General features: G+C 49.2%; 1 protein-coding gene across 6 annotated transcripts in view; it reads right to left on the bottom strand.

The window, feature by feature from the left end:
• Positions 1-12,218, bottom strand: part of KHK (ketohexokinase) — an 88,017-nt gene that overhangs the window by 11,029 nt on the left and 64,770 nt on the right. For all 6 annotated transcript variants that reach the window (XM_085613254.1, XM_085613253.1, XM_085613256.1 and 3 more), the window contains one exon: positions 6,409-6,481. In XM_085613254.1, the coding sequence (XP_085469380.1) occupies positions 6,409-6,481 (73 nt within the window). The remainder of the gene's footprint in view (positions 1-6,408; positions 6,482-12,218) is intronic.

Below are 12,218 nucleotides of genomic sequence, written 5' to 3'. Positions count from 1 at the left end.
GCATCGTTAATAAATACGAGAGGGTGCATGGGGCAAATTTCCACAAGACTTAACAAATGTGCTACAGCTCCTTACCTACTTAAACAGATCAGGTAGTAAGATATTCTTGACCTTAAAAGTGCATGACAATCTCACCTCTGATGCTGATGCTGAAGTGTTCTCTAAGGCAGATAATGGGAGCTCTGGTAACTTGAAACACTATATAAGCTGGCATTTCTAGAATCAAAGAACCAATCCTGATCATGGGGGAAAGACGACCAGAACCTGTTCAACACAGACCCTCGCACATGACAATCTGAATACACTGTTGATAAATAACAAAATACTTCCTTACCTAGGAGAAGGCGTGTGCCAACTATCAGATCAACTCCCAAGCACCAGTCAAACAAAAAACAAATGGCTGGAATACTTTTCTAACCAACATCGAAATACCTGCTCACACACATTCGAAATGTGTTTTGCTGGAACTGATTTCATCATTTTGTTATAGTATTTTGGCAAGGAACCACCATCCCCCTCTCGCACCCTGATGAAACTCGGTTACCGAAATACTTTGTTCACGGGCAACAGTGGTGTTAAGATTAGATTTTTTTTTTTTTTTTTTTTTGTGTTTTAAAAGTTTTATTGAACAATAAGTCGATTACAAGCACGGGCCTACAATCACCAGGGCCGGCCGCTAAGTACAGAAAGAAATATACATTTATCAAAGCTGCAGTCGGTTCCCGGGGGTCGGCCCCGTAGTGAGTCCGGATAGTTCTAGAGGCACAGGAGACTTAGATCAAACAAACACAGAAAACTAAAAGAAAAACAAAAGGCGAGGCATAAAGACAAACGGTGCAGGGCAGGCTTCCTCCGGGGAACTCCAGGTCAGACCATTAAGCAGCACACGACAGGAAGGAGTACCGGGAGGCTGGGGACGGGGGGGGGGGGGCCAAGGGAACTGAACGTCAATATATAGTCATTCCAAAAGGTGCCCGGAACCGTCAAGGGTCAGGGGGACATGGCGATATCGGTGTCCACCAGGGGGGGCGTACAGATACCCCCGCGATAAGCATTCCATTGCCCCCAGATTCTGCCCCATGCCCCCGGCTTACCACGGGCAACATACACAGTCTTCTCCCTGAACATACACCAGTCCATATTCTCCTTCCATACTGACACGGTGGGCGGCCGCTGGGCACCCCAAAGCTGCGCTATATCTCTCTTGGCAATCATGTTCCCCAGGGCCGCCCACCGAGTCTGAGCCGCGCTATAATCATTGGGCTCCCACACATTCAGAACACAACGACGCACCTCCGGCAGCAGCACAACCCCAGTGACCTGTCCCATAACCGTATGTACCCGGCGCCAGTAGTCCGCCACCTCGCGGCACTCCCACAGGATATGGAGAAAGGTGGCACTGAGCCCACAACCCCGCTTACAGAGCCCATCGTCGGAATATCCCATCGAGACCAAGCGAGGACCCGTCACATACACCCGGTGAAGAATCTTAAGCTGTACCAACCGGAGACGGGCCGGAATGGCGACCTCTTTGGGGGACGACAGTGCAGACTGCCAGTCCTCGTCGTCCAATTCCACCCCATCCCCCGTCCACGCCTCCCGAAGGCGCACCAAGAGGTCAGCCCGATGATTAATCAGTTTCTTATAAATTAAAGAAATAGTGCTGTCCGGGACATGTCCGTCAAGTATGCGGTCCTCGAGGGGCGAGGAAACCGGGATCGTGGTCCCCTCTCCAAAGACCGAGAGCAGGGCGTGTCGAACCTGGGCATAGCGGAAGAACTCCCTATCCGTAAGCTCATATTCGGCCTGAAGAGCCGCGAAAGTCTTAACCGCGCCCTTATGCCACAGGTCTCCCACTTTGCTGATGCCAATCGTGTCCCACTGGTCAAACCCCTTCGTAGTCCAGAGGCTCCCCAGGCGATCGGAGGCAAACAAAGGAGTAGCACATGTCAGTCGCTCACCCCAGCCCGTGGCAGCAGTGGCGGCCCTCCAGGTCCGCACAGCAATCTTAGTAGGACCCGTAAGGGTCCGGCCAGCCGAGCGGGAGTACAGCGCCCTGTTATAGTCCCCGCCGGGAAGCAGGAACTTGTCCATCTCATACGCCGGGTTCAGGCCAGGCGCATACGTGGCATGGTTGATGGCCGAAAGCTGCGCGGCCCAATAATACCTGCGAATGTCGGGAAGCGCGATGCCCCCGTCGTACCAGGGGAGAGTAAGCTTAGCAAGAGCAATACGCGCCCGCCCGTCCCACACCAGTCTCCTCTGCAGGCTCTCTACCTCCCGAAAGTAGGCCACTGGGATGACGTCGAAGGAATTCTGGAGTGCATAGAGGAACCTGGGAAGGGACATCATTTTGAACAGCGCGGCCCGACCCAGCGGGGACAGGGGCAGCCTGCACCACCGGGCCGTATCCTCTCGCAATCGCCGAAGCGGTCGCAGGAGATTCAGCTCATAGCGAGCCACCGGGTCCAGCGAAACGTATATCCCCAGGTACTTAAAGCCGCTCAGTGATACCTGGATCGGAAGCCGAGGCGGTAGGAGTGGAGGACCACCGGAGATCGGATAGACGCAGGATTTAGACCAATTGATCGTGAGACCCGAATTATTCCCAAAGGAAGTCAGAACGTCAAAGAGGACGTTGAGCGACTGCCGCGGTGAGGTGAGATATAGGAGAATATCGTCCGCATACAGCGAAACCCGATCTTCAAAGCCCGGGGCCCACCGGATCCCTTGAAGCGAGGGCTCCCAGCGGAGCCAAGCCGCGAGTGGCTCCAGGGCGAGAGCGAAGAGCAAAGGGGACAACGGGCATCCCTGCCTCGTGCCCCTGCCGAGGGCAAAGGGCCGCGAGACCCGCCCGTTCACCACCACCTGAGCCATGGGCCCCGTGTACAGAAGCTTCACCCAGCCAATAAACCCTTCCCCAAAGCCAAATTTAGCCAAGACAGCCCAGAGGAATGGCCACTCGATGGTGTCAAAAGCCATCGTGGCATCCAAAGAAACCAGCACGGCCGGTTCGGAGAGGAGCTCCGCCCTGGCAAGGGCGCCATGAAGACGCCGCAAGTTAAGAGCGGTGTTACGATGCGGGATGAATCCGCATTGGTCCGGATGAATCAGATCGCACACGACGCTCAACAGACGATTGGCAAGGACTTTCGCCAGGATCTTAGGCTCCGCATTTAGCAGTGAAATAGGCCGGTAAGAAGTACAGCAATCTCGCGGCTTGTCCTCCTTGGGGATAACGACTATCGTGGCCAAACGCTGATCGGCCGGGAGGGAACCCGCCGCCAGAGACTCACGGAACATGCGACTGAGGAAGGGCGCAAGCTTGTCAGGGCGCAATTTATATAGCTCAATGGGCAGACCGTTGGGACCCATAGCCTTGCCCGAGCGAAGGGAGCGGATCGCGGTCGCTATTTCATCCACCGACAAGGGGGCGTCCAGCCGCTCACGGTCCTCAACGGACAGGCAGGGCAAGGCGATATCCCTCAGTAGAAGGCGAGAGTCGTCCTCATCCCTGTCAGTCACTGGGGAGTACACAGCCCGGAGGTGGTCGGCAAAACATTCCACAATCTCGCCAGGCTCCGTCACACACACACCATCCGCAGCACGCAACTCCGGGACCACACGATTCACTCTCTCCTTCCTATCCAGCCACGCGATCAACTTTCCCGCCTTGTCCCCGGCATCGTACAGTCGACCCTGCTGCTCCCTATACATAGTTTTGGCCGCGTCAGTGACCAGGGACCTATATTCAAACTGTTTCAGGCTGAGGGCATGGAGCCCGTCCGGAGTAACATTCGCCTCCAAGGCCGACTCCAGCCCCAAGATGTCAGTCTCCAGCCTCACCACTGCCTCACTCTTGACCCTCTTAGCCACCACTATCTGGGAAAGGGCGTGTCCGCGGATCACGGTTTTAAAGGCTTCCCACAGGGACATTGCAGAAGACACCGACCCCTCGTTATCCAGGAAGTATTGGTCCATAGCCTTAACCAGGCTGTCACGAGTCATAGGGTCTCGCAGGTACCATGGGTTAATGGGAGCGATCCGTCCTGCAGACCGCGGCCCGGTGTCAAAAACAAGCCACAGCGGAGAATGGTCGGAGATACCCCGCGCCAGGTGCCTGACCTCTCGAATCCGACCAGTCTGCGCCGCGGGCATAAGGAAGTAGTCTAACCTAGAGAGACTCCCATGCGCCCCCGAGTGAAAGGTGAATTGACATTGGGTCGGATGCATCAATCTCCAACTATCCACCAGGCCGAAGGTCTCCAGCATCCCACCCAGCCATGCCTGGGCAGCGGGGAGGGTCCTTGGTGGGTGACGATCCAGTTCACCCGAAACCACAGAATTAAAGTCCCCGCCCATGAGCAGGAGGCCGTCCGGAAGGTCAAGCAGCATTCGACCCAAGTCAGTGAAGGTGGAGTTCTGGAGGCCCGGGGGGACGTAAACTGAAACCAGGGCAAGGGGCTGCCCCTCCCACCTCCCAATCAAACACACATAGCGCCCTCTGTCATCCGAGACTATCTTAGTGATCTCCACCGGAAGTGAGGTTCGCAGCAGAATGCCCACCCCCCTGGAACCAGTTGTGAAACCAGAATGGGCCACGAGGCGGTATCCCCCCCTGTTCATTGCATGACAAACATTGCCCACCAGATGCGTCTCCTGGAGAAACACCACATCAGGAGTCAGACGACGCAAATATTGCAGTACTACACCCCGCTTGATACGGTCCCCCAACCCATTGACGTTCCATGACATAAGCCTCAACCCGTCCCCCCCCATCCCCCCCAATAGATCAAGGGTCCCCCAGCCTGCAGCACAGTTCCCAAATGTGGACAAAAATCAGTACCTCGCCCTGTAAACAAAAAACACACAGCAAAACAAACCCTCCTCCCCCCCAACCCCACCCCAGGACCAACTCCCCCCACCCTGCACCCCTGCGGGCCAAAAAACCCCCCCAACTTGCAGTGTGCCTGTCGCCCCACTAACCCCATTCTACGAAAAGAACCCCGAGGAGGTAAGGGACCCGTCCCCGCCCGCCCCCCTCACTGGTCCTGGTAAAACACAATATGCAAATGAAATAAGACCCGATTGTACTGTGCAAAAAGGCAAAATCAAGGACCAAAAGTCATTCTAAAGGGGACCCATCACCTGCGGTGCCCGCAGAGGGTCCGGGACGGCCACCTCCGTCCGGCAGAGAGTCCAGCCAGTCACTTGCAGCCACAGGAGAATCAAAAAAGGCTGTCCGATCCCCATGTTCCACTCGGAGTTTTGCAGGGTAGAGCATCGAATACTTTAGGCCCAGTTCACGGAGACGACGCTTCACCCCTTGGAATCCCATCCGTTGTTTCTGGACCAGTTGCGTGAAGTCCGGGTAAAAATTGATGGTCGAGTTCTCATGGCGAACCGGGCCGTGGGTCCGTGAGGCCTGAAGAATAGCGTCGCGGTCCCTGTAGTAGAACAGTTTGGCCACGATAGGCCTCGGGGGGGCCCCCGGCCGTGGCCGACCGCCCGGAACTCGATGGGCCCGCTCCACGGCAAAGAACTTACTTAGGCCAGCCGAGGACAACTGTTTCAGGATAAGTTCCTCGACCACGAGGTCAACCGGGCGGCCGTCAGAGGACTCCGGTACACCTATGACGCGGATGTTGTTGCGTCGGGCCCGTCCCTCGAAGTCCTCAAGCCGCCGGGCCATATGGTCGTTAACCACCCGAATGTCTCCAAGCGCGGCCCGCAGATCCGACACATCCGCACCGAGGGTGGAGGTCCGTGCGTCGAGAGCCTGGACCTTCTCGTTAGTTTTGGAGAGGTCGGCCCGGATCAGGGTGACATCGATCGCGACAGTGTCAATCTTACGGGCCAGGGCCTCATATTGCGTCGCGATGGTTTCCCTGATGCCATCAATGGCGCCCATAATGTCCTGCAAGGATAGTTCCGTAGTGGCGGTCGCGCCTCCTTCCGCAGTATCCGAGGGGAGGCCAGCAGCGCCAGAGGGCCCCCTGCCCTGGGTGTAACGGTCCATGTTATTGCTCTGGACTGCCCCCCCGCGGAGGGAAGCCTTGGTCTTGCGGCCCTCGGGACCCCCTTTGCCCCCCATGTGAACACGGTCACCCGAGGGGACCTCCAATCAAGAGGTGTAAGGCACCAGCAAGAAGACCACAAAATGTCGGTATAGGGGGTCCGAGGCGATAGGCGCAAGATTAGATTTTTAAGGCATTTTGGAACATTTAGGATTTGAATGAATAGTAGTTATCCTTCTGCTATGCTGAAATATTCTGTGGTGCATGTGAGGCTGAGTTCTGTCAATTTAACAGTTTTCTCTGTGCATGGTTCTTATGAGCAAAAACATACAACACCTCTTACTGTTCTAAGTCATACAATCCCTTGTGGGCCAATGACGTAGACACTGACCTCCCAATGGATCCACTTGTATTGGGAAAGATCCACTTTTTCGAAATCCTCTGCAGAAACATCAGGCAAATTTCTAATACAGGAAAAAAGAGAGTTATATTAAAGTCAATATGCCCACATCCACCACCTACGTTGTACATGCATTTCGGGCCAAATTCACAAAGCTTTTTTTCCCATGAATAACCATACGTTACTCAGGGAAACCTAAGAGTAATTTGCAACTACTCACAAAAACTTTGTAAATTAGGCCATGTATGCTCAAATGTTTGTGGGTGAGTGCCTACATTTTCTGCTCACCGATCTGCCTGTTTTTTCCAGACTGAATAAGAGTTTGGGACAATGTGTACGTTTGCACAACTGTCCCTGTGTTACTTGTCTCTCCGTATTACTGTACAAGGTCTGCAAATGCCCTTGAATGGACATATGGTTATCCATCTAAGCAGGTCTTTACTAGAAAATAATAGACCACTGATAAGGCCATACTGTTTGTAAAAGGCCCTGAAGACAAGTTATATTCCTGAGCCCCAGGCACAGCCCGACACAGTAGGTAAAACCTAATGAAGTAGGGCCAGAATGGCACTCAGCAAATGTAGTCAAGGTTAGGCAAGACAGTCCAAGTTTTCATGGTCATCTATATTTCTATAATGAAGAATGCTGAACACCAGCAGTTTAGAGCTGCTAAGATCGCTCAGTCGGGTCATGATCCCATCAAGAGACCAGTGTGTAGTCTAGCAGATCAGAATCCAAGTGGGATCGTCTGGTCCTTGCTTAATAATAACTTGTATGATTTATGCGCCTACTGACAACTCCTGTAGGTGGTGCATGTCTCTAGTTAGCCTACAACAGTTGTCCTGTCTGCTGGAATTGTAGTTCTTATTGTTACACAAGCAGTCTTAAATAAAAGTTATGACACCCACTAAAGGGTTGGCCATAAAAATATAGAGAACGCAATATATGCAGCATGAGTATTGGCCATACAATGTTATCCACCTATAGCAATCACCAAAAAGCACCTGAAGAGGAGCATGCTCGACTGAAATTCTAATTGTGATGAGATTCAATACAATATTAAGTGGGAATTAATTTTGACTGAGATTTTACTTTAACAAGGCAACAGTTTTGTCAAGCAATATTACTGCACAGTTTATATTTTCACAGTCTTTATCTATTATATATGTGGTATGTGTATAATGAGAACCTAGCCGAAAAGGAAAAGGAGCGCTGCACAGGGTTAAAGGCAGCCATAAAGTAAACTAGTTATAGGTGAAGTAGCTGGTTACTGGATAGCTGCTTTATTATGATGTAGTATTCTTTTAAGAGGGGAGTCTTCAACTCTTTCCTAAATCGGAGTAGCATTGAGGCAACCCTGGTGGATGTGGGTAAATCAGATATCCTGAGTGCACAGATGGAAGATGCCTTGTTATTTCAGTTTTTCACCCTTCTTAGTTTCTAGGCTGATACTGTCCTGGCTGCGTGTATGCAGAGAACCACCAGAGAGGGTGACCTTGCTCGCAAGATAAGCAGGGTGACTGTCGTAACTGTTTTGTAGACAATGCAGTTTCTTATGAAGATGGTGTGGGTTGGCAAGGGGAGCCAATGGAGTTCCACCAAGACAGTAGCAATGTGATCATAAGTCTTCTGGTCCTGGATGAGACCAGACGTGTTGTGTAGGAGGCCATGAAGGGATGAAAATGTGAAGTCTCAGAAGCCATGGAAGAGGGTGTTACCACCATCCAGATTTAGGAGTACGAGGGTCTGAATGTGTTCCTTGACGATCAGTTTGGTGTCCAGGGTGAATCCAGGTGACTTGGCATTCGGTAAAAGTTGGGTTTAGAAGCTGTGAAGGTTCATGTAATTGAACCAAGTTTGTACTAATTCTTGCTTGTTCTTGTCAAATAACAGAAATTCTGTCTTGGTAGATTTGAGCATCAGGTAATCACTAAAAATCCAGAACTAGAGGACTTGCAGGCACTGTTCTAGAATTTGGGTGTCATAAGCAGATTAGACTTACAGGTAGTGTTGTTTATCATGTGTCATCAGCATATTGTTGGGTCTTGATGATGTTATCGAGAGGCTCCATGTAGAGGTTTAAGAAGACGGGCGGCTGTATAGAACCCTGGGGGCTCGCCAGGTAAGAACGATCTTCTGTGCATGGGAAAGAACATGAGAAAATACTGGTGTTGGTTAGAAAGACAGGGACGAACCAGTGAAGGGCGCTGCCAGTGAATCACATTTGAGACTCCAGAGTGTGGAAAAGAGTTGGATGGTCGAATGTGCCGAAGGCAGCTGAGAGGTCCAGCAATACTAAGAGTTAGGGGTCATCGTCATCTGTCGTCAGGAGGCCGTTGTATGCGAAGTGAAAGGTAGCGTGCTTCATGCTGCAGCGAGAACTGGAACCAAATTGGTAATCATATAGTCGAGGGTTAACCAATGTTCTCTTGGAGCTGAGTGGAAATTGGCTTTTCTTTTTTATCCAACAACATTCAAGTGTATGTCTTTGAGCTGTACATTTTACCATATAGACTGTATTTACTGCTTCTCTGTAGCTGTGCACAACCTCAATGTGTCACGTAATAATTAGAACAAGTCACTTCCAAGGGAGATGAGGGAGGAAGTGTTAATATTTGTTGCTCTGCCTTCCCAAAAGTGAAAAGGAGAGGGAGGGTCAATGTATGACTCCTGTATCACCGAATGTGGTATGCAAACAGTGGACTCGGCAGAGATGACTGTTTTGTAATGAGCTAAAGTAGGGAAAAAGATGGGAGTTCACAAATAATGCAGATAACCCTTTGTTGCACATACATTTTGGAGCATTGCCAAGAAAATATGCAGTCGGTTCAGAGGTCTAGGCTGCTGTTAACCTACAGATGACAATAGCAGCAAACCAGAAAAGCAATGTTGTGAACAGTCACTTGTGAAACTTCCTATAAGCATCTTAACAGCATGTGTACCCCTGAACTGTGTGTGAACCCTGAACAGGAAGCAGGACCCCTAAGTTTATCCAAACACCCTTTCCGTGAAGTCCAAGATCGAAGGGGCGTTAACAATCCCCCTATCCAAACCATAAGAAAATACTGAATACGACTTGATAAAATTAGGATTAAATATTACTTTTCAATGTGTCTTGGAAAATGTATACACTGAAAAGCAACCCCCAACATCTTTTACCATTACTTGTCAGCGCAAAATGTAGTCGATAAACTTTAATGTACATGAACCAGGGTGACGCAGTAACGAGCACCAGGTTACAACTAGAGCTTTAAGCATGTAAAAGACGGCTCTTTAAAGCGAATTTCAAAGTCCTGAGTAAGTACAAACAGGAAGGACCTGCTGATGTGCTCCGCTCCTCCCTCAGAGAAGTACCATTCCTCTAATTCAACACTGATGTGGGTGAGCTGAGGGCCCATGCAACTGAATGTATGGGTATCCCATACAAGCATTGATAAGGATAGTGCCCTCCACGCAATCCTGGCACTACCAGCTCAATATAGTACCAAAAGGTCCACAATGCTGCCCTTCCCTGATATGCGTCTTAAAAAGGGGATGTCGCATCCCCAATCTACATAAAGGCCAGGGCCTCGCTGTCAGAGCCGGGCCACGGGTGAAGGTCATCTGCCTGAGCTTCACGTCAAGACACATTGTCCATTTATACCTTTAGCGGAAAGACTATTCAGAGAAACAATAAGAGCCCTGCGATCTGCCAGTCAGCTCACACAGGACGCCTGTGTGAAACACTACTGAGTGTAAGAAGTACAATTATTACATGAATATTACAAAAAAAAAATAACATCTGGCCAAGCACAAACCAGTCACAAAACTAACAGAGCATGGTTTCATAATCTTGCAAAGGAATGGCATTTAACTAAAGGTTGAGAGAACACAGATCAGTACTGAGCTTCAAAATAAAGAAAGGGAAACTAAAATCCTGCCTTTTGGAAGTGAAGCAGGAATGAGCTGTCGTCCAATGATGGCTTGAACAGCTTAGAATCGGACCTTAAAAGAACCTGGTACCCTTCTTCAACAGGGAATGTATGGCCTGTCTAAAGGAGCGAGGAACGACAGGAATTTCACAGACTCGCCCTTGTTTAAAACAGTGAGTATTAAAAGGAAAGGGATTCGATAAAGAAGCAGCACAGTCTGGGTTCCTACTGTGGCCAGTGGGAGCCATGCTCCATCCTACGCATCTTGTTTGGGACCTTCTGAATGCTGAACTCAGCAGCATGCTGGAAGCTTTGGGTACTCTGAAAAGGCCCAGATCATTTCAACCAGTGGTCAAGGGGTTCCTCTGAAGAAAGTCAATATCAAAAGAGGCTAACCCCTCTATTAGCATAGACATGGGAAGAAAACAAACTTCTAATCGCTAAATCAGCCCAACCGGAAATCATTGGACACATTCTTTTCTTACATCGTGATAATTGTGTGATCGTGAGACATCTTTTGAAAGAACACTGATGTAGGGTTTTGGTGGAGAAAGGTTAATCATACCCACCTCCTTCAGGAAATATAAAAGTGACTCTTCACAATGCAAACAAAGTGCTTTAACAGTGTGGCTTTACAATGCTTATGATTTCAAATTATGCATTGAAGAAAGCTTGGTGTCTTATTACATATAATAGTTTATACACTCTTGCTGGGTCCAATCTTTAATTCCTAAATTCAGCACTGCCATATATGAAATCTGAGTCTAGTAAATCAAATATTACAAAGAATAGAACCCCATTCCATGAACATCTTCAACAGGTCTTTACACAAGTGCTTGTTTCAGCCAGCCAGGAAATCTATAAAGTTAGACTACTTTAGGAAACAACTCCGCTAAGCTCGGTGCTTGAATGGGTACTGCTATGGCTCGCATAGCAAATAGGATCACTGGTTGGCCACCAACTCCATTTACAACATTTCAATGACATGCAATGTGAATTAATTAAATAATGGATGTGGTGTTTGTATACACCACCCCCAATGAATCTAATTCCAAATTAGGCACCGGATTTCTCTGCATGCCCTTCATGACTTGCTATATAAAGGAATGAATGGATGCAGGAGATACATAAGCAAACGATGCAAATCTAATCCCCTGATAGACATCAAATGTATCTGGAACATGTTCAAGGCTTACTTCCTGAATGTATAAGTGAATGAATAACACATTTGTATATCACACGCTGCGAGTCCAATCAAATCTAGATGTCTATTTATCTCTCTGGCATACATGGCTGAGGCTTTAATGTCAGGGGTGCTTATTGTGGCCATGATAGAAACATTTAACTGCCTCTGAAAAGATAACAGGGCTATCAGCACCAGGAGAAAACTCTGATGGGGCCCCTATACTAAATAGATTTCATACATAACATCCATTGTGCTTAATGTTTCTGAAATCATCTACTATGAAAAAAGTGTGCATAGGTGAACAATTACCCCTGCAAAAAACATATGTAGAGTATCATTAAAAGGTTAAAATATTCAAGCATTTTCCATCTATCAAGTTTTTAAAAGACATTGTCTGTTCCTGTAATGTAAATTTTGCAACAACATAAGAAATTGAAGGAGAAATTACGTATGATTCAATATCCTGCTCCGTCTACCAGGTGGTAATGCTGGGTAGAAGGGATGGAGTGATTGGGTATTAGATTGGTTAGTGCCAGCGTGGAGATACCCGGACTCTAGATCATCCTCGGCTGAAGCGGGCAAAGAACTGCCCGGTGGGACAAGGATGATGAGGCTGTGTCTCAACACCACCAAAAATAACCATTCAATATTCTAGTTGTGGCCAAGGATCAGATCATGTCTGGGTGGGTGGCCTATGCTTGAGA

Source organism: Triturus cristatus, chromosome 6, assembly GCF_964204655.1.
Source record: "Triturus cristatus chromosome 6, aTriCri1.1, whole genome shotgun sequence".
NCBI classification, from domain to species: Eukaryota; Metazoa; Chordata; class Amphibia; order Caudata; family Salamandridae; genus Triturus; species Triturus cristatus.
Note: the sequence above shows the minus strand (reverse complement) of the source record. Positions and strands in the feature narration are given on the sequence as shown.